Source organism: Podarcis tiliguerta, assembly GCF_965153285.1.
Source record: "Podarcis tiliguerta genome assembly, chromosome: 3".
Lineage (NCBI taxonomy): Eukaryota > Metazoa > Chordata > Lepidosauria > Squamata > Lacertidae > Podarcis > Podarcis tiliguerta.
In genome coordinates this window covers 61,938,334-61,961,609 of record NC_139536.1, presented here as the reverse complement: position 1 = coordinate 61,961,609, position 23,276 = coordinate 61,938,334, and the positions used below count along the sequence as shown (strand labels likewise).

Sequence of the window (23,276 nt, the reverse complement as noted above, 5' to 3'; positions counted from 1 at the left end):
GGGCAGAATTAGCCTGTAACTTAGCAACATAGTAATTCCGTGGCAGTTCTTTGTTTAAATGTTTAGATATATAAAAATTTGTAAAGAGAGTGAGAGACAAGTGCTTAGTGGACATGTTTTGGCAACAGCACAGTATTTCTAATTTTACAATAATGTAAGCATTTATGTTGAATTAGCTTGCTAATCAGAACAGGGAACAGGTACAAACACATGCACACAAACCAGTTTCTAGAACAACTTTCTTTTGCTATGTTTATTAGCTACAGCTGTCACATAAACACAGGCCAAGTTCATTTGGAAGGTGACATGATGTAGCATTGGTCTAAAAACTCTAAAGCAAAAGTAGTCAGTGTGGTGCCCTCCAGACTCCTGTCATCCCTAACCATGGACTATGCTGCCTAAGGCTGATGGGAGTTGGGAGTCCAATAACACCATGTTGGTCACCCTGTTCTGAACCTTTGAGCCTGTAGCCTCCTATCATTCTGAGACAGAGGGGATGTTGGATAGTTTAATTTTGAGATGAATATTTTCTGTGAGCTGAATTAAAGAAGCAAAATGATTGCATCTCTAGTTTCTGAAAATCTCATTTATTTGAATATACAGTAAGGATATTCCTTGTGGATTTGCCTAGGAGGGTCAGCTGGACTTCTTTCAGGTCTTACCTAATGCTTCCTCACCCTTCTTAATAGTAGTGGGTTGTAGGGTAGCAGCGCTTACCTGAAGGGAGAATGGGAGGTACAAGGCTGTGGCGAGGCCAGCACAGTGCAAACACGCCAGCAGGAGCTGATGGCATTGATTCCTCTGCTGGAAGGTCAGGCAAGTGCCATCACCCTGCTCTGCCATCCACTACTGCTCCTTAACCTGAAAAGCCCGTAGTGTGAAAAGAGTATGAGGAGTGAAGGAATAAGGTCATGGGGCCTAATAAAAGCCCAGAAGGACTCCTATCAAGGTACCTTTCATTTGACCATGATTACCCATTTCAGAGTGGTAATGAATGGCATGTTACTTTAAGAAATGAGATGAGAAGTGCATTCTTTAGAATGTGTTTATGGTAGTAAAAGTTCTGGAGATTATTTGTTTTCTTTTTAAGTTAGCACTAGAAACCAAAGACTGTCTCTGTAGATTTCTAAAGATTTAGTTTATTGATCCAGCAATGTAGAGTGGTCATAAACTGAAAACCACAAGAGGCAGGACTCTAAAGTGGAAAACCGTTAGCGTCAAAAGTTCCTAAATGATGTTTACTCTCTTTATGTTTATGAGGGTCAGTTGACGCATTCATATTGCTATGTGGTAGCGATTTGCTATACAGCAACAAATTGCTATACGGTAGTGGTTGTCTGGGAGGAACTCCCCATGGCTCCCCCAGACAGTTTATGTGAATATAGTTGCCACTCGCTGTCACTGCAAGCCAGTTGTGCTCCAGCCAGCTACCAATCCATAAATGCAGCTGGGGAAATGACCTTTGGTGCAACTGACAATTTTGTCATATTCTTATAGCACTTTGTAAAGCATTTGTATGAAAAAATATATTATCTGTCAATGTGGCATTGTTAGACAATTCTAATTTTATTTTGCTTCCTACAAAAGGAAAATGTGGAACATACGCTCATGGCATGAGACCAGTGTATCCATCAAAAACATTTCCCAATCATTACAGCATTGTCACGGTAAGAGCATCTTGGGATTCCTACACACACACACACACACACACACACACACACACACACACAACCTATGGAGGAAGAAAGTGGATTTCATTCTATTTCATTTTCAGTTCATATCATTAGTAACAGAGCTGTAGTTATGCAAAATTGTACAATATTGCAGTCAGCACGTTTTAAGAGAATTTTGGCTCTCAAGTTCCATTGCTTGTTAATAGTGTAAGGATTCTTGTGGGAAACAGAAGGATAACTGCAGAAAATGCATAATGCAAATGTGTACCTGTGAAATGCCTAGATGCTAATACCAAGGAGGCAGACCAGTTCAGAGAGGTGGGCAGGGGCGGAGGAGGAAGAAATTAGTTGCTTGCCTAAGGCAGAGCTTTCATTTTGCTTTGTGCATGATAGCTGACAGAGACTAAAAGGGGTAGTTAATGAATCTTGTTATCCTTTTGCTAATAACTAGCCATTCTCACAGGGACGCGGGTGGCGCTGTGGGTAAAAGCCTCAGCACCTAAGGCTTGCCGATCGAAAGGTCGGCGGTTCGAATCCCCGCGGCGGGGTGCGCTCCCGTTGTTTAGTCCCAGCGCCTGCCAACCTAGCAGTTCGAAAGCACTCCCTGGTGCAAGTAGATAAATAGGGACCGCTTACTAGCGGGAAGGTAAACGGCGTTTCCGTGTGCAGCTCTGCCTCGCCAGAGCAGCGATGTCACGCTGGCCAGGTGACCCGGAAGTGTCTCCGGACAGCGCTGGCCCCTGGCCTCTTGAGTGAGATGGGCGCACAACCCTAGAGTCTGTCAAGACTGGCCCATACGGGCAGGGGTACCTTTACCTTTACCTTTTAGCCATTCTCACAGTCTCAGGAAGTGCCTGGTGACTGCTTCCCTCAAATTCAGATTCCTCAGTCAATGCCCTTTCTTAAGTAAAACATTAGATCAGTGTCCTGAAAAAAGCAAATTAAGCCTTGTTATCTTTTTATCACCTGGATACTAGCACTTACCCCTAAGTAAGACTATAAATCCCAAGCCTGAACATCTGTATGTTGAGAGCAGTGGTAGCAGGGAATTGGAGTCTTAACAACATCTTGGAATAACCATTTAGGGTGCCTTGTGACTGTCAGTACTTTGTGGAAGAGATTCAGTCACATACCAGAGCTTTATATTTACACAATTAAAGTGGATTAAAGTACTCTGTAATTCTAGTGCAATGAATTCACTTAAAAACAACCACAGATTTTGTGGTTTGGAAAGTGATGGGGTGAATAAACGATTAACAGGAAGGTGTGTAAACCCCCTCCCAACCAAATTAAGAGGAATGCAAGATGAATGTTCATTTCCATATAACTGCCCATAAACAAAACAGCTCAAATGTTCAATTGGGACTGGACAAAGGTAACCACCACCTAAGCTTCATGGAGGCAAATCGGGATGAACTCTCAATAAAGACGTTTGCTGAAGGAGCCCTCTTAGACAAAATCTGGTGAAGCAGAACACTTATGTTTCTAACATTATACATGTGTGTAATGTGATATCTTTTGGCTAGTTTTTTAAAAGTATATTTTAACCTTTTGTTTGCCAAAAACTCAGTGACTTAAAAATATGAAAGCAGTCCATCCCTTTTCATATCTTCTCCCCACCCCTTGAGTCCATGATGGTAATTGAAATACCATTCCCATCCCAGCCTTTCTTTACCCTCTTTCTTGTTCTGTCTCTCTTGCCTTTCAAATTAACACTGCCTCTTTGTTAATCTTCCCACACTCATTAAGAGGTGTGTCCTACTAATCTGTTGTCCTGTGTGAATAGAGAGTATGCCCTACAAGCACCCTAAACTCTTGTGGGGCTGTACATTATAGGGAGAGATTGGTAAAGATAAGCAATATGTCAAGTTGGTTGGACCTGCAAGTGTTATTGCTCAAATACAGTCCCTTGTCCCTTGGAAGCAGAAGCAATGTTGATACATATGCAATGAATCAATCTTACTTTTCAGGGCTTATACCCAGAATCCCATGGTCTAGTGGATAATAAAATGTACGACCCAAAGAGAAATGCTAACTTCACTCTCAGAAACGTAGAGAAGTTTAATCCACAGTGGTACCAAGGACAGCCAGTAAGTGCTAATTATATTATATTTTACTTATTTCATATCCTGCCCTTCCTGCCAAAAGATATATGCCAATATATTATATAATATATGCTAACAACCCATGAAAGAATTGAAAATTTAAGTATCTTTTGCTTTTATCTTTTTTTTTTTTTTTAAAAAGGAACCTATTCTAACAGAATATGTATTTATACTATTGCTATATTTATATAGCGTCATCAGCGTGCTTGGCACTTTTCAGAGCACAAGAGGACAGGTCCCTGCCCCCAAGGAGCTTACAGTCTGAAATTCAGGGCAAGAGAAACAGACAAAAGAGATGGGGGGAGGGAACTGAAGTCAGGATTGAACTATCCAGTTATTTCAATTACACATGTTTGTATTAATTACAATTAATCTTTGGAACTGTGGTTGAAGGTGGGTTTGAAGGAAATTAAGGAAGGTGTTTGCATAAAGGTGCCTTGTGAAGCAGTTCCAGACAGACAGCAAAGCAGTAAGGGCAGAATCATTTCAGGGAACAGGTGATGGAACTGGATAACTGACTATCAACAGGAAAGGATATGTCAGTAAAGGTATAAGAGACCAAGGCCATGGAGGGTTTGAAGGTAAAGACTAGAAGTTTATTGATTCCTCATTGGTGCAGCTGTTTCAGTTTCACATGCTTAAGCTTAGTTAGAGACTGTGTACACAGTCCTGTTTATTCTGCTGTCAGTCCCTTCCCACTGCTGCTTTGGCAAGTGGTGTAGAAAGGACGTTAGCTGCAATCCATTAATTTCAGTGTGTTTACTCTGAGTCAATCTTAGTTGAATACCACCCCATCTCTATCCTGTTGTTTATTATAACAGACAGACTTTTTTGATATAGTTCCCCGACACCCACACATCAATTGACCTGATTTGAGAGAAAGAACAACTTAGCTGTGTTTTAAGCTGGAAATATGTGGATGGCCGTAGGCTCCATTAGAGAAGAGCATAGGAACTAGAGAGTTGAGCCAACAGCTTCATAGAAAAGGTTGGTCTTTGGGGAATGATTTAGAGGAAGTAAGAGAGGCGGCATCACACAGGCATTCCAGGAGGCAGTTTTAAGAATACAGGACAGCAAGGGAGAAACAGTGCAGAGGGCTTTGAGGGAGCAGGAGACCTTTGAACATCTGAACTCACTGCAAGTAAAAGTAGACAACACTGAGCCACATGGGTCACTGACCTGACCTGACCTAGTAAAACGTATCTCTCCATGTTACTATAAATAGTTTTAAAATAAAGTTCACGAAATTCATCATTAGAAAGACTTAATGAATAGCAATTGTCTATCCTTTCATACAGATCTGGTTGACAGCTATGTATCAAGGACTAAAATCTGGCACGTTCTTCTGGCCTGGTTCAGATGTCGCCGTTAATGGAAGTTTTCCAGACATCTATAAAGTATACAATGGGTGAGTCTCTAAGTTGACGAACAACAAATACAAAAACCCCAGAATTTTAAAAAAGTTTTGAAACAGCACATCTTATTTCTTCTACCAATATCACAATAGGAAGAACATATTCCTCAATTCATCAAATGGTCATTTGTTTTTCTTTTGCTTTAACAAGGCAGGCTCATCCAATCCGTCCTTGATTTATGTCTCATCCATGTCTATCTTTCACTTGGCCTTTCACTTGGCCTCTACCCATCTTTTTCTTTAGAACTGCAACTCAGCCATCTTTACCTCCTCTCTTCATCATCCCCACCAATGAATCCCAAACCGAATGAATTAATACAAAGCAAATACAAAGGGATGCAGGTGGCACTGTGGTCTAAACCACAGAGCCTAGGGCTTGCCGATCAGAAGGTCAGTGGTTTGAGCTCCCGTTGTTCACTCCCAGCTCCTGCCAACCTAGCAGTTCAAAAGCACATCAAAGTGCAAGTAGATAAATAGGTACCGCTCCGGTAGGAAGGCAAACGACATTTGCACTGCTCTGATTTCACCAGAAGTGGCTTAGTCATGCTGGCCACATGACCTGGAAGCTGTCTGCAGACAAACATCTGCTCCCTTGGCCTATAGAGCGAGAAGAGCACCACAAACCCCAGAGTCGTCTGCGACTGGACCTACAGTCAGGGGTACCTTTACCTTTACCTTTAAATACTAATAAATAAAGCAGGTACTTCAGTGCAGATACACAAACATTAAAAAATGGTCTGAGGGCAACAGAATCCACCTGTACAGATTTAATGGGTGATACCTGGTCACTGTGTTTTGGAGCTGAAGTCTTTTTGCTTTGTTTTGTTTTATTATGTAGGTCAGTGTCATATGGAGAAAGAGTAATGACTTTTCTTAAATGGCTACAGTTACCAGAAGAGGAAAGGTAAGCATGACATTTCAAAGCTATATTTGTGCTTAGGATTGTTAGAAAACCAGGACAATGATTAACTTGAATGCTATTTGCCTTGGATCCAGACTGGGCTCTTGCACAAACAGAACAATATTTGACCCTGCGGAGACTCCTGCTGGCAGAAGTGGGAAGGAAGAAATTTTTGCTGCTTCCCTTTTTTCTCCACCATCCTTCTTGCCACCTCCCTCACTGTTTTGGAGGGTTCCCCTGGTCCTCTGGAGTGGATTTCCAAGGCCAAGGAGAAGCACAGCAGAAGGAGAAATGATGGAATCCACTCCTTCATCTACCAGCAGAAGCATCCCTTGGGCAGAATTCTGCTTGTGGGATCTTGGGGACATCTATCACTGCATAATGCTGTGCATTTTAGCAAGACCACCAAGTTACGTCTGTTTCCATCTCCCTGTAAGATATGTATTCAGTTTCTAACTCCAGATGTGTAGCGGTATACAGTGTGGCGGTACATTAAAGTGTAACACATTAGTTGTGGCATGAGCTTCCATAGTAAGACTGTACTGATGCAGCATCTGAAGAAGGTACATGTGAAAAAATAGGGTCTTGCAGCAAAGTACATTTGTTACAGCATGATCAGCACTTGATCCCCTTTAATTTTCAGTGGCAGATACTTGAGTACACATTTCACTTTCCCATTAAAATCAGCAGGATTCATGTGTGCTTGTCTTTGCATGGATTGTGGTCTTAGGCTGCCACCATATGCACATCTGCTTGGGAGTTCAGCCCACTCATTGCTTATGGGGTTGGGCTGCATTGAACCACAGGTTTTGTTGTTTTTGCTTCAGTGAGCAACAAACAGTTTCCAGAGCCATAGTTATTTTAAGCTGTTTCAGAAAAAGCGATGAAAGGTCTTGTGGCACCATAAAGCCCTACATATTTATTGCAGCACAGGCTTTCATGGAGAAAAGAAGCTTTCATGCCTTTATATATATATATATGCCACATTATTATTATTTATCATCATTTGTGTAGCACTTTCAAGGGTTCCAAAGTACTTCTCATGCATTTTGAAGGGTTTTCAAGTACTTTTCATGCATTATCTAGTTACAATCTTAACCCGCTTAAGTGGCAGAGTAATCTAACCCCCATTTGCACTGGGCTGGGGTTGGATTACATGTCCCTCTGCCCAGCCCTGGGTGCCACCTGTGTGCAGAGTTCCCCTTTCTGCCGCCAAATACAAGAGCAGCAGGAAGTGTTTCTAGTGAGTTTCCTGGCAATGGCAACCAGCAGAGAATTCTAGGGAGGGGCTGAGCCAGCTGAGGATTTGTTTTGATTCCAAGCCAGCCCTGTTGCCATCATGTGGCAACCGCTTTGCATGGCATCCCAACCGCTGGAGCAATTTCTCTTCCCCCTTTCACTTTCCATACTTAGCAAGGATGTGAATGTGGTGGGCCCCCCACTGCTCCATTAAACCTGCCAGACAGTAGCAGGATTAGGAGTGCAGTCTCAGTCCTTGTTATTCTTCATATCTCTCATCAGGGGAGGCATGACTAAGGATGAGGGAGAATGGCTTGCCTAAGGCTGCTTAATGAGTTTATGGCAGAGGCGAAATTCAAACTGGAGATTTCTTGATTCATAACTCATTCTGTTCTCTTAGTTGGTGTGGCACACCTGTTCTCTAATATATGTAAGCTAGGATGTTCAGCTATTCTGTAAGGTGTTGCAAGACCCTTTCTTGTTCTTGGTGCACACTTATTTCTCATAAATAATATTGAATCTAAATATTTCCACGCTTCTCTCTGAATTTATATGTAAAATATTAAAATGTTGGTGCTGTTTGATATAGACCACACCTTTACACTCTGTATTTAGAAGAACCAGATTCCTCAGGCCACAGATATGGACCAGTTAGCAGTGAAGTAAGTAACTTCATATTATTTTACTTTTGGTTTTAATGTTAAGTTCTGCAATTGCTCAGGGATGTGATTTTTTAAAAAAAGAGATTTGTTGGAAGCTTACATGTACATAAGCAGCATTTTAAAAACAGCACTTCCCAGTTCACACCTAATGCTCAGCTAAACCATGGCATAGTGTGAATTTCTCTGGTCCTGCTGCTGCTGTGCTACCCCAGACTAAGCCTGCAATCTGCACCCCTCTGACCTGGGAGTAAGCCCCATTGAATTCAACGAAACATACTTCTGAAAAGACATGGTTAGGATTGTGCTGTAAACCATGGTTTGGCTTAGCATTATGCATTAACAGGGCCATGGTGTATTACATGTAACTGACAACCTCTTAATTTAAGTCATGAAATATAAAAAATAAGACACATATTTCTTCTAACTATATTTGTGATGCTTTCCAAAATACCAGTCTAGATTTCAGTTTGTTTCTGTGTATGTATGTCAGGCTGCAGGCCTAGAGAGAAACGTTTTTTCTAAGTGAGTAACTTGTTGAAATATTGAAAATATTAATCGCCGTTAACATTTATTTACATGTTAAGTTATCATTGGTTTTGCCTCTCCTTTTTTGTTTTTTTTCCTGCAGGTCATTCTTGCATTACAGAGAGTAGACAGCGTGGTTGGGCTACTGATGGATGGACTTAAGCAGATGAACCTCCACAATTGCATTAACATTATTCTGCTTTCTGATCATGGTAAGCTTATTTAAATTATGCAGGTCTTGTTTGAACACTTCATTTAAAAACAAATAAACAAATAATAAGGATATTTTTCAATATTCTGGTTTTTATTGGTTATATTTTGTTTTACTGTAATTTTGTGTTGAGCTACCCAGAGAACTGTGGTTACAGTGCAGCCTATAAATTTTAGGTGTGAATGAATACATATTTTCTCTAACTTGATTTGGTTCATACTCTTCATTATTTGTAATATCTCATATCAGTATCTTAGAAACGTCCAGAATAAATGGAAGTAAATCCAGTTTAAGTCACAGTTACTTACTTCCATGTTTAGGATTGAGGTGGAGAAACAAAAACATAGGCAACAAATTACAACATTTATGGTACAATCAAAACAACCTGCTGGGGTGGGGAGATTGGATCCAGCACCTCTTGGGTTGTCCCAACTGAGTTGCGGCTATGCCAGTATACGTTCTCCACCCTGGCTCAGATGAGCAGCATAAGTTAAGTGAGCATAACCCGCCAACCCCCACACTGCCAAAAAAAGGGGGTGATCCAGGGGAGTGGCTGGAGCAGGAGGGAGAAATGGCAGCGTGATCCTGATCCCAAACCTCCTTCAGCTCTTTCATTAGATCTAGTGACCCGGCAGAAGTTACACCATTTCCTGTAGTTTTGGATTGTTCTGTTATTGAAATGTCAAAGTCTATTTCTACTACTAAGGTTGCAATACTATACACACTTATCTGGGGGTAAGTTCCATTGAACTTGATGAGGCTTGCTTCTGAGTAGACATGTACAGGATTGTGCCATTCATTTGTTGTTCATGTCTTTCTAGTAATTTTGCTTGGTGAGCTATGTTGTCTCAGTGAGCTATTCTTAAAAAGAGTCTGTCTTTTTTTCTTTGAAGGAATGGAGGCAGCAAGCTGCAGCAAATCAACATACCTAAATACATACTTGGATAGCGTTCAAGACTTGTTTGTAGTACCTGGACCTGCAGCTCGCTTGAGACCCCAAAAAGTTCCAGATGAGTATTACTCTTGTATGTAACTACTAGACTAATTTATACTACTTATTTGTGTGTGTTGCAACTTTCAAAGTACAGCAAAATAAATATTGGAACGAGCCTGTACTACAAGAGGTCCATAACAAAATAACCATGTCAAGCTTCTCTCCTGCTTCAGTCCTGGGAATGGTTGACCTTTGTTTGACCAAAGAGCAGGTTAAAATGGAAACTGAACAAATAAATGAATTATTGTGTTCATTACCCGCATCTGAAACAACTTTATAAACATCTAGAGCGCAATCCTAAACATATATACACAGAAGTAAGTCCTATTGAATTCAGTGGGGCTCATTCCCAGGTCAATGAGGTAAAGATTGCAGCAAAAATTATAGAACAATGCATCATTGCACTGGTGCTCTTCTCTATGACAACTCATCAGTGATTTAATCACTCGAAAGGCATAACTTAAGTGTTTTGGAACACTTAAGCTGGTTGGATGTGGGGAGGTAAAAAAGAACTCTAGTTTTTGCAGGCATCTTCTTCATTCAGCTGATGGCCAGGGTTATATACAAATGCAACCACTGACTATCTTGAGGCACAACCCCAGTATTCTATCAATATAATACAATACAATAAGATGCCACATGTAATCATACTTTGGTAGAGCATGTGACTCTTAATCTCAGGGTCATAAATTCGAGCCCCACATTGAGCAAAAGATTCCTGCATTGCAGGGAGATGGAGTAGATGGCACTTGTGGCCTTTTCGAAATCTACAATTCCATGATGCATTTTTAGTCCACAGTCTCTTAACTTCCTTTCGCAGAAGTGAATAAATGCAATTGATTTCTTTTGGGGGAAAATACAGAGCTGGCACATTTTAAAGCAATTGAACTGTTTCATACCAAGGGCATGATATTTCAAAGAACACAAAACTCAAGTAGGTTCCAGAAAGATGGCAGTTGCTGCTTGTTTATATTTATTTAGACACTTCTCTATGTTTAACTAATGTACTGAGCAGTCAGAGAAATCTCACATTACTCAAGTAAGTTGTGTGTTAAATGAACGATTGGAGAGCTTTTCAGCCAAGTCTGCCTGATGCCAGCATGGGACTGGCCACATTGGTTTTTGACACCCTTGTGCTATGCTGTATGGTAAAGAGTTGCTTTTGGTGTGGATAAGGCTATGGCAAAAAAGAGAGAGCCATGAATGCTTGCTAAGGAATATGAAGTATTGTGCAGTTTTTAAATCACCATGACTTATTAGGACATCCTTTATTTTCATTTTTCTTTTGACCTTTAGGTAACTAATTATTTCATCTAACTCTTCCAGTTGATTACGAAGGCATTGTAAGAAACCTTACAGTAAGTATAGTCATTACTCTCTGTCCAGTTGTAAAATTATAGCTACGTTCTTTATCGGGCTTACCCTTGTGGGTATGACACCAGATCACATGGAAGTGGCTCCCATGATGGGGTGAGAGAGAGAGAGAGAGAGAAGGGGACCTGAAAGTTTTCTATAGAAGAATTTGAATAGGTTTACTGTTTGAGTTATTCAAGTGTTTCCATTTGGGAACACTTAAAATTTGCAAGCGTAATGGGGTTAAATATGTGTTTTTAATTTCAGTGCTTGGTTCCAAATCAACCTTTCAAGGCATACCTGAAGCAACTGCTCCCCAAGCGATTTCATTATGCCAAGAATGACCGGATTGAGCCAGTGCATTTTTATATGGACCAGCAATGGCAGCTTGCTCGGTAAGTGGCCACTCTTTCGTTCCTGGCTATGAAAATTTACTTTTTTTACAGGGCCCACGAACTCTACTTGTGCATGGAAGCATTTTTTCATTCCAGCACCGTAACACAAATCGTATGTTTCTGAGATTCGTTGCTTATTTCTATTAAGTGGGATCAAATTATATATTTGTAACCTTTCTTGAGTTTTCCCTTCTGCTAGTTTGTTGGATTTTGAGGCTGAGCTTTGCTGGTTAGAAGAATTTTAAGGAGCAGGACAAGGAGTTAGTCCTGGATATGGAAAGGGAAAAGAAGCTAATGAAGAGATTTGAGAAGCATCCATGGGCGTAGCTAGGATTTAGGGGGGGGGGGCAGGGCAGCGGCAAAACCTCAGTTAAGTATTTTTGTTTATTTACTTGATGGGAGGATGGCCTCCCCTCCGCCGCCCTTGGCTATGACAATGGAAACAGCATTACATAGTCTCAGCAAATGGTGCTCTGAATAGTAGGAAGAGGAACAAATTGTGAAAAAGGAAGGTTTGAGGGTCAGTGGTTGCGCTAGTCAAGCTTTTTCTGTAATGCTGGTTGGCAGGTATTGCCAGTTATCTATTCATGTCTGTGTTTTGTAGGATGCCCTCTGAGCTCAAGTATTGCACTGGTGGATTCCATGGGTCAGACAATACATTTGCAAATATGCAGGTAAATAGGGTCTCTCCCCTCTGTGCGCTTCCAAGGCTTTTAATGATCCTGGGGTAGCTTTGATGCTGGGATCTCTATCATGCTCCCTCTATGTTTCTCACTCATGCCTGACCACTGACCCTCCTTGCCATCTAGACTTGTGTCCTGCCTACTTAGGCTTATTCCGGTTACCTGTAATATGGGGCTGGGAGGCCCCTGTGAGCTCAACTATATATCTTTAAAAGATCCCCCACTGTATTGCTTTCATGGGACTGTTCCAAATTCAGGTTGTAGGTATTGTAAATAGGTGAAGAATTTTATATCTTGCCAGCCAGCATTTTAAATTATCTCACTTTTGATATATGGATCAAGAACCCATACGTTTATGAAATGCCAGAGATATGGCATTTATCTTACTTTAAATTGCAGATTCTGTCCTGTTCCGAGTGTGATGGGGTGGGATGATACTGGGTAACCCAACATTTATTCCTCTGTACATCCGCAGAGTATGTAGTCCAAATGGATGGCACAGGTATCATCCTTGTATCAGCTCTTGTCTGCTAGATTTTTCTGGTGACTGGAGCAGTCTTACAGCTATATCGTGGTTTTATTAAATGTGCAACTTGCATGAGAATTCAAAAGAATGGTCTTTGCAGGGGACAAGTAGTAGTTTAAGATCTTTACTGTAGGAACATCTGTTGTTACCGAGAAGCATGGCATGCTAATGTTCTTTATTGCAAACAGCAGTGGCTGCACAAATAACAGCTGTTAAAAAAAAATTACCGCAAGAGATAAGAAACTCACTCGCCTTGAATGTAGCAGTCTGTTATTTGCTTTTGTTTGTCCTGAGGGATGCAGCTGTAGTCTGAATAAAGGTAGATTATAACATTTATATCATGACTTCAATAACATTTGCAAGGAAATACATATTGTATTTGTTCAAAGAAAGTAAAAAAGAACATTTGCAACAATGTAAGCCTCCTGACAGATAATGTTAGATCAAACTTGGTTTTTTGTTTTGTTTTTAAAGCTGGGTTTCCTGTATGCAATTAAAAAGGGCTATCTCAGTCTTACATGTTTAGATAAATTTAAGGGCTACATAGACACACAGGGGCATAACTAGTCACTGTTTACTTCTGCTGGAGACAGTTTTGAAAAATATATGTGAATCAACTATATATTTCTCATACACACAGTCTAAAGTAGAAAAGTCTGTTGAAAGGTTGTTCCGATTTCCCCTGAAATAACTTTAACAGAGAATCATTTAAGATGAGCTTAGACTGCATTTGTATTCAGATCAATTAAGCAATTATTAGTTAAACACTAACAGTGCAACCTTATGGAAGTAGTAGAAATAGAATTAATCATGCCTATTCTCAGATAAATGAGAAAAGGACTACATCCTAAATGGATGTTCCAAATGAGTGTGTGTTACACACTGAGAGAGAGAGAGAAAGATGTACATTTCATACATATAAAACATAATTTCTGTTTTATTCTAGGCTCTGTTTATTGGGTTTGGACCTGGATTCAAGATTCAAAATGAAGTAGATCCCTTTGAAAACATTGAGATCTACAATTTAATGTGTGGTATGGTAAAGTGGCTGCTCCCCCCCCCCCCCCCACAAAGCTTTTGGAAAAATAGTTTTTGATTGGACTGGACTTTTACATGCACATTATGGATACATTTCTTATAGTGGGAAATTGCTGGACTCTGCTGTCTCCTGCCCACGTTAATTTTCAATCTAACAACAACAACCCTACATTTTTTTTAGCCCCTTCTTGTCCTCTTCCTATTCACTCTCTTTCTATACGTGTATCATCTTCTCAGGATTCCCATATCTTAATATTTCCCCTTTCTTGGAGCTCTCTCTACCCATTGCAAACTGCCCCACACTTAAATAAGTGTTTAATGGGTTTCATGGGTTATTGGACATAGACAAGAAGCCAAATAAGCCTTCAGCTTCACCATAAAGACATGTTTTGTTGTCTTACATTTTGAAATTTTGCAAGTGATGAAATGCAGTCTCAACATACAGATTCATGGGAGCTGTATATTAAAGCTCTCTTGCATGGCCCTTGATGACCTGATTATCCAGATTAATAGCTTGTTTCCCCTTAGCATCAATAGCGCTCTCATTTTCTCAGTGTGCATTTATTGAAATGGTTGTCCCTGTGCACAGACTTCTCTTTGGGAGAAAACTGTTTGTAAATACTATTCACACTTGTGAAATCCCTGTCAGTTTGAGGCTGCATTGGACTGCTCTTTATTAGGGAATGAATTTTAGCCTATCGTGTATTAGCAGCAGCATCACAGCCTGCAAAGGGCCCAAGCTTTTGCTTCACCTCTAGAACCTCTGTCAACAGTGAAACTATTGCCCTGTGAAGGAAATGAGAGAGAAATTCTTGCAGTTGTAGACTATTCCTGTAGGCTTGAATCAGGGTTGGGGTTGGCCAGTGTGCAAGTGTGCCTTATAGAAGGCGGAAGATCCCAAGCTGTCTTCTATACATATGACAGGCAGTGTTTCTTGTGTAGTGAGCAGACTATAATATACTGTATTTAAAGATTTGCTTGTTCCCATATGAGTCTGCCTACTCACTGATGTGGGACGCGGGTGGCGCTGTGGGTAAAACCTCAGCGCCTAGGACTTGCCGATCGCATGGTCGGCGGTTTGAAGCCCCACGGCGGGGTGCGCTCCCGTCGTTCGGTCCCAGCGCCTGCCAACCTAGCAGTTCGAAAGCACCTCCGGGTGCAAGTAGATAAATAGGGACCGCTTACCAGTGGGAAGGTAAACGGCGTTCCGTGTGCTGCGCTGGCTCGCCAGATGCAGCTTGTCACGCTGGCCACGTGACCCGGAAGTGTCTGCGGACAGCGCTGGCTCCGGGCCTATAGAGTGAGATGAGCGCACAACCCTAGAGTCTGGCAAGACTGGCCCGTACGGGCAGGGGTACCTTTACCTTTACCTTTTTACTCACTGATATCTTTAGAGGAAGCACAACTTCACATCTCAATAACGTCTGAGGTCCTTCTCAGTGGTAGTACCCAGGCTCTGGAATTCTGTCTCCCAGGAGACCCACCTGTGGCGTGTGATTACTTTATTTTACTGTCTTATACTTTTATGCTTATGATCTGCTTCCAGTGGGCCTTTCAGTTGACCACCAGCATAGATATAATTAAAAAATGTCAGAAATTCTAAAGACATGGCATTTTCATGATCATAGTTGCACGTGGACTGCAGTGCAGAAGTGCACCTTTGAACATCTTTGCCATCGTTTTCTGAACAACTGTAGATCTACTCGGCTTGACACCGGCTCCCAACAATGGAACCCATGGAAGCCTCAACCACCTTTTAAAGAAGGCCAGTTATATGCCGAGACATCCCAAGGAAGAAAGCCTTCCTTCAACATGCCCTCCCACACAACAGAGAACCTCTGCAGATAACCGTGGCTGCCCATGTGATTTTTCAGTAAGTATTCATGAGACCAAAAAAATATATGTAGCAATTGATGGCACTCTTGGCTAAAACCATGGAATCCTGCATAAGCTGTGTCAACATCACTTGGTATTCAGTGATGTCAATGAGGGATTTCTATGGTTTGTAATAAATATATATATATATTTTTAAAAAAACCCTTTAAATATCTATATTTCTAACCCAGTCTTTATAATAATGTGATACCAGGGAGGGTTATCAACCAATACAATCATAACCCAAAAATAAAAGGAGCAGATAAAATCACAGCAAGGGCAGCAATAACAAGAATAATCAATATCTGGCCAGATGGTCACCCCTGTAAAGGCTGGATGGAATAGGTGGTTTTCGGTTAACATTGGAAACTTATCAGTGTCGGTGCCAGTCATAGTTCAAGGGAAAGGACATACCGTGATGGCAGTAAGAGTGAGAGGACTGTCCCTCAATGCTGCATAACAGATGTCACTGGGATGAGGAACAGCTAGGAGAACCTGATCTTAGCATGTTTTAGAACTTTATAAGTCATTACTAGTGCCTTGAATTTTGCTTGATAGCAAGCAAATTGGGAACCATTGCAACTCTCACAAGATCAGTGCAATAGGATTCCAAGGACCTGAACCAGTCAGCTGACTAGCTGCCACATTTTGCACTAGCTGTAGCTTCTGAACCATCTTCAAAGCAAGCCCCACATACAGCTTATTACAGTAATCCAATCCCAAGATTGTCAGTGCATGAGTCATAGAGGCTAGACTGTCCCTTTTCAGGAATGGCCATAGCTGGCAAACCAGACAGAGCTGGAAAAACAGCTTTCTACTGAGACCACACCTAACAACAATGCTGGAACAAGGAGAATTATCAGACCATGAGCCTCCTCCTTCAAAGGGAAATATCTCCACCCAGCCCAGCCCCCAGATGATGATGTGAATTCAATTGTTCCTGTCTTGGTCATCAGATTGGTCCTTTGATGAGTGGGTTAGAGACCTAACCCTGCTCCACAGCTGATCTGTGCAGATCAGCTGAGGTGGAAGGAGGGAGGGCTATGTGTCTGTGATAGTTGGGTGGTCACACCCATTGCTGGCATGTGACCCTTGCAGGGTAGGCCAATGGTAAATTTAGCCCTCAACCATTGACTATTTTAGCTGGGTCTGATAGAAGCTGGAGTTCAACAGCAGCTGGAGGGCCCATAGGTTCTCTGTCTCTGAAGTGGGAGAAAGCTTTGTCACTATATCCCCTCATGGGGCCCCTGTGATTGAGAGGAACAAAGTTGAAACTTAAAAAACAGGACATTTTTTGTGAAATGTTTTGCTTGGTATGATGGTACACAAAATGACGACCTCACCTTTTGCTTTCTCTTGCCACAGATTCAACAACAGATAACTTTCAATACTTCAGAAAGTAAGCGTTGTAACTACTTAGAGAAAAGTATAAATTAAGCAGAATATCTTTCCAGGAGAAGCAAACTGAATTGTGTTTTTCTTCCTCCTACTCTAGTAAAGAAGATTGAAAAATACAGTTTGCCATTTGGGAGGCCCAGAGTGCTCCAAAAGAAGCAGGTCTATTGTCTTCTTCACAGCTACCATTATGTAAATGGCTTTAGCCACAAGATCAAGATGCCTTTGTGGAGTGCCTATATGGTTAACAAGCATGTAAGTACATTAGTAATTAAGGACACAGTTTATATTTAAAAGGGGGAAAAGAAGTTATCAGGAGGTGCAAGACTAGTGAGCCTAAACAATACTAAGACGAATACTGATACTAAGAGCTAAACCAAATGGTTCTTAGACAGCACAGTGGTTCCCCATAAGTATTGTGGAAGATTGCAGAACAGGCCCATGTTACAATTCAGCTAATTTACTTCATTTGATATTTAGTTGACTTTCACTGGTTTTCAACGGGTGGGTCAGGACCCCCTAGTGGGTTGCAGCCTGATCCAAGATGGGTTGCAGCAAGATCACCACCACCATGAAAACATATGGTAAAAGATAAAGAATTGGGTCACCAAATGCATGCTTGCATTAAAAGTGGGTGCTTCAGCCTGAAAAGGCCGAGAGTACCAGGGCTAGATATTGAATTGATTAGAAATCCAAGTTGAAGAATTTGAAGTTCATACATCCAAGATCTCCCACAGTAGCCTGAAGTCCTTCACTGTCACAGTCTTCTGTTGGACAAAGGCCAGGTGGACCACAATGCATCCACGTGCTTCTCACATTTGCATGTCACATGTTGTCTCACCCTAGCTATGACCAGCTTGGTCTGAAAAATGTCTGATGCTCCAAAATGAAATTTCCACCAAATAGGTCTACATAGACCTATTCCTGGTGGTGTGGCAAAATTGGAAGAGGTTTGGAATTATAAAATTCTACTATTAGAGAGTTCTCCACAAGTCATATGTTCAGCCAGCCGAACTGAGACTGGAATAATTATTGGCCAAAAAAAAAAAGCTTCACAGGCTAAACCATTTCATAGGTGACAGTCAGAGTAAGGGAGACAATTGTGAATCTGTATCTGTCAATTTATGTAATGTGCGGTATGCATACTCAGCAACTAATGCCCCATTTTGTTAATTAGGACAATTGGACTGCATCTTCAGAAGCCACCCCAAGCTGTTTCAATGTCGACAGTCGCATTCCTTCGAACCGTAGCCAGATGTGTTCATTTTACAAAAGTCACCCCCAGCTAAACTATGGATTTCTTTTCCCACCAAGTAATTCTGTTTTCTTTCTCATTTCTGAGCAGAGCAATTTATTAGCGTGCAAAGCAAGAGTTGCAGTTTCTGCTTTTATATATAAGATGTATGGCACTGACTGACTTATGTGCATTGAATTGACATGCAACAGTGCATGCGCACATCGCTGTGACCCAGAAGTGGGCAAAAAGGGGGGGGGAATGGGGCATAAGCCTTTTTTGAGACATTTCATTCAAATTTTGTAATTAATAGTTGTTTATACATTTTTAATTTTCAGATCTGATAAAGGATGAAAGATACAGTAAAGTCGAAGCATTCTTATCAAGCAATATTGTACCAATGTACCATGCTTTCCATGGTAAGGGTTAATTGTGTCTTCTCTTTCTATTTTTAAAACCACCACCTGCCACCCAAACCTCTGAAACTCACTAATAAGTAAAGATGTTTGGAGGCAAGCGTGTATTCCCTCAGTGGAAGAATGGTATGAGGAGGCAGCAGGGCTGACTAACATAGGCAGGTGAGGGGCCTGGAGGGCAGCTGCTTGCACCTCTCTGAGCTGCCCACCCCCCAGTTTGCCTAAAAAAATATACAAATCAAGGGAAATTCCCCAGGCCACAGAGGTTATGTGTTATGGGGCCTCCAACATCCCAAAGATGTCATATTTGCTAGCCATCAGGGGATGGTGATATGTTCATGCCATACAAAACTAGTTTGACAAATAAGAAAAAGAAAGGCAGCCTATGATCTTAGTAAGGGAAATGCCAAAAGATGCTCTTTTATCCTGCATGTGTGATTGATAGGAAAGGCGCTTGTATTTCCTTGTTCAACTGCTCCCATTGTGTTTTCAGTGATATGGAACTACTTTAATGCAGTCCTACTGCCAGCCTATGCTGCAGCCAGAAATGGTGTCCATGTCATTGCTGGCCCTGTGTTTGATTACGACTACAATGGCTTGTATGATACACCCGAGGAAGTGAAAAGGTAAACATATGTCAGTTGTAGCTATTTTTAAAACCGTATTACAATTTTATGGCACTAGCTACCATAGAAAAGTTCTTACTATAGTTAATTTCTGGGATGAAACATCAGATAAAATGCATTTTGTTATCTATATCTATCTATCTATCATCTATCTATCTATCTATCATCTATCTATCTATCATCTATCAGATCTATCTATCTATCTATCATCTATCTATCTATCTATCTATCATCTATCATCTATCATCTATCTATCTATCATCTACCATCTATCTATCATCTATCTATCAATCTATCTCCCATTTTTGTATTCTCAGCAATACTGATGGGCCAATAAGTCTGTTTCACTTTCACATGAATTCACCTATGAGTTCACCTAGAAGTTCATTGTGTTCCATTTCTGCAGACACCTGTGATTTTATTTCTTTGGAAAAGTTAGCCAACAATCTATATTTAAATGCTATTTTAAAACACATTTCTTTTAAAATATGTATTTCATGGCCTCCTAAATTTGTATTTAAACATACAGTGGTGCCCCGCAAGACGAATGCCTCGCAAGACGGAAAACCCGCTAGACGAAAGGGTTTTCCATTTTTCGATGCGCTTCGCAGGACGAATTTCCCTATGGGCTTGCTTCGCAAGACGAAAATGTCTTGTGAGTCTTGAGATTTTTTTTCGCTCCCCACCCCCTTTTTCTAAGCCGCTAAGCCGCTAATAGCCTTTTAGCAGCTAATCCGCTAATCCCTTAAGCCTTTAATAGCCGCTAAACCGCTAATAGCGCTAATCCGCTAAGCCGCTAATAGGGTTGCTTCGCAAGACGAAAAAACCGCTAGACGAAGAGACTTGCGGAACGAATTAATTTCGTCTTGCGAGGCACCACTGTATTCTGATATGGTTTCTGAGTCAAGAATTGTATGAAGTATGAATGTTGGTGGATAAAGTAAGTTCTGATCCTCATATTAGTTTGGGAACAAAATAAAAAAATTCCTTCCAGTAGCACCTTAGAGACCAACTAAGTTAGTTATTGGTATGAGCTTTCGTGTGCATGCACACTTCTTCAGATACACTGAAACAGAAGTCACCAGACCCTTATATATAGTGAGAGGGTTGGGAAGGGTATTACTCAGAAGGGTGGTGGGAATGGGTGATTGGCTGATAGGTGTGGTAAACCTGCTGACTGTAATTTGGGAGTTGTGGATTGGTTCAGTTCGTATATCAGTGTATGTTAATAAGGAATTCCTTTCACTCTTCCCCTCCCCCTTTTTATAACTGATGAACTACTTGAAAGCCTATTTTGACTTTAAGCAGTACAGTGGTACCTCTGGATACGAACAGGATCCATTCTGGAGCTCCGTTCACATCCTGAGTAGAATGTAAGACGCGACTGCGCATCGCATTTGCCGCTCCCGCACATGCGTGTGACGTCATTTTGAGTGTCTGCGCATGCGCGAGCAGCAAAACCTGGAAGTACCGCGCTCTGTTACTTCTGGGTCGCCGCGGAGCATAACCTGAAAATGCTTAACCTGAGGTATGACTCCATGTGCATTTATAAATAATAATTTATATTACTTTATATTATTATATAAAGCACATGTCCACTTTAATATAGTGGGCAAAGTTAGCCTAGCACCCTCCTAAGCTTGAACACTCCCCCTCCTCTGTCTCCACAATTTTTTTGGAAGATTTTATTTCCACTTTCCCTTAACTGTGTTTTTGTTTTGTCTGAATCAGGAACATGATTTAATGCTGACTGAAGTTTGTTTCAAAGTAAGCCTACACTAACCATAGGATCCCTGGTTCTGACTAATTAGCAACCACAGTTAAGGGGAAATGCAAGCAGCTACTTCTGGACTGCAGCTCAGCTTTGTGGGAGAGGAACAGAGAGGAGCCCAATCATTCATGTAGTGCTGAACGAAGATTTAGCATTCAGTCCAAATACAGCCTGTGAATCTGCTACACAGACACCTAGTATCATTTCGACAAATTCAATTCCTTCCTTCATCTGAGTTGCTATTGTAATTTTTCTTTCTTTCAAAGCTTTCCTTAGGAAAACAATTCTAGTTTTCCAGTTAACTAGGCTCATGGTTCCAAAGAGTTCTTTTGACTTATCATGAACTCTGCTCGAAGTAACTCATTAACAGCATCATTAACTGGTAAGCTTCAGTAGGTTTTCTTTAAAATGAGGAAGTAAAGCTTTTAAAAAAGGAAACCTACTTCCAGAGAAACACATTTCATGCCTTTGACATCAAGAGACTTGATCCATCAGCAAATTCTCCTATGTGATTCATTTCAAAAATGTTTTCTCACAGCTGAACTTTCTGGTGGGTTGCATTTAGCAGGATCAAACCATTTTAATGCTATAGTTTGGGCTTAAATGTTTTGTCGATTCTGCTGTACATTCTATTGTGGTGTGACAAAACTTTAAAAGCTTACAAGGACAAAGACTAAGATACTGATTTTTTTAATTTTTATTCCAGGCTCACAAGTAATCCAGAAGTTCTCATTCCAACTCACTACTTTATTATCTTGACAAGTTGCAAAAATGTTTCCCAGACTCCTTGGCAATGCGAAGGGTCTCTTGACGTTGCATCTTATGTTATACCTCACAAAGAAGACAACAGTGAAAGCTGTGCAGTGAGTAATCCCAATTCCCCCTCCCCCTAAATAAGACAGGCACACTCTGTGGCAATCTTTTACACAACCTTTTCTCTCTGCTCCAACAGAATGGCAAGCCTGAGTCCTCGTGGGTGGAAGAGAGAATTAAGTTCCATACAACCCGAGTCAGAGATGTGGAACTTCTTACGGGACTAAGTTTCTACCATGACAGAAAACAGCCTGTACCCGACATATTACAGTTAAAAACTTATTTGCCAAGCTTGGACAAGGCCTAATGTGAGTTTATATACGGAAAGAGAGAGAAAGAAAGAAACTATATTGCACAAAGTAAATGTTTTAATCGTGCTGGAAGATACTTTTTTTTGAAGATGCTTGAGCAAAATGGGAGCTGGAAAGACTCGCTGCCACATTTGTATCTCAGGGACATTTTATGGACCAACTATAGCAAAAAGGAACAGCTTCTCCCAGCCTGTTATCCACATGAATGAGGTGGAAAATTTTTGTATATTATTAAAGTCATTCTGCCAGCCATATGTAAATGGACGCACATGCAACGTCAGCAGCTCTTTTCAACTCCATTTAAGTGTACTGGAATTACTTTATTTTTGTTTATAGTGGATTATTTGTGTTAATAGTGGATTAACTAAAAGTGAAACAACTGGCATGTATATTTTTTAAAAAAGAAGAAATAATATAAATACTAAATAAAGATACAGCCATGTTCCGGAGTTGTTTACCAGAATGTACTGTATGTCAAATACTTATAGAAAGAAGAGGCTTCTGATAGCTTTGTAATATTTGCTGAAAAGAAAAGAAAAAATCACTAGCATATTTGTACTGCCCACTCCCTTTTCTGGAAATTGAAAAAATACTGATTTTAAGATTCTAGTCCTTTTGAGTAACACATATTTGCTGGTTAGATTTGCTGGTACTGCTTTTAAAAAATAGGGAGAGGTTATCATTTGTCATAAAGATTCCCTTTCCCCTTTGAGATGCGGGAGAATCATTTAATTCAAACAGAAGAAAGTAAATCCATATATACCATTCAGTGTTAAATGCTGTTTTACACCTAGAAGATTAGTCCAACTCCATTTGCCAAAAACCCTGATGCTGGCTGATCCCAACAACTCCAACATAGAATCCGCTTTGGGTATGGGATAAGCATCAGGAGTGGTGATCTTATTAATGCTTCTGAAGTCTGTACAAAATATAATAGGCCCACCTTGCTTTGGAATGGAAACTACTCGAGAGGACCACATGCTTAGAGATTCCTTGATCGCACCTAACTCTTAACATCTCCTTTATTTACTTCCTTATCTCCTCCAGCACTTTTCCATTCACATGTTAAAGATTTCAGCATATTCACTCAGGACTTTCAAAATTCCCTATTAACTT

The 23,276-nt window shown here is 40.8% G+C and overlaps 1 protein-coding gene across 1 annotated transcript in view; it reads left to right on the top strand.

Moving 5' to 3' along the window:
- The window catches only part of ENPP1 (ectonucleotide pyrophosphatase/phosphodiesterase 1), a 44,922-nt gene extending 22,313 nt beyond the window's left edge, over positions 1–22,609 (top strand). Inside the window, exons 7-25 of the mRNA XM_083434846.1 lie at positions 1,588–1,667; positions 3,644–3,763; positions 5,077–5,186; positions 6,031–6,096; positions 7,922–7,994; positions 8,623–8,731; positions 9,624–9,755; positions 11,051–11,082; positions 11,345–11,472; positions 12,077–12,146; positions 13,628–13,715; positions 15,417–15,592; positions 16,960–16,993; positions 17,090–17,244; positions 18,167–18,302; positions 18,562–18,642; positions 19,133–19,265; positions 21,743–21,899; positions 21,989–22,609. Coding sequence (XP_083290972.1) covers positions 1,588–1,667; positions 3,644–3,763; positions 5,077–5,186; positions 6,031–6,096; positions 7,922–7,994; positions 8,623–8,731; positions 9,624–9,755; positions 11,051–11,082; positions 11,345–11,472; positions 12,077–12,146; positions 13,628–13,715; positions 15,417–15,592; positions 16,960–16,993; positions 17,090–17,244; positions 18,167–18,302; positions 18,562–18,642; positions 19,133–19,265; positions 21,743–21,899; positions 21,989–22,156 — 2,048 coding nt within the window. The 3' untranslated portion in view covers positions 22,157–22,609. The remainder of the gene's footprint in view (positions 1–1,587; positions 1,668–3,643; positions 3,764–5,076; positions 5,187–6,030; positions 6,097–7,921; positions 7,995–8,622; positions 8,732–9,623; positions 9,756–11,050; positions 11,083–11,344; positions 11,473–12,076; positions 12,147–13,627; positions 13,716–15,416; positions 15,593–16,959; positions 16,994–17,089; positions 17,245–18,166; positions 18,303–18,561; positions 18,643–19,132; positions 19,266–21,742; positions 21,900–21,988) is intronic.
- Positions 22,610–23,276: the final 667 nt, after the last annotated feature.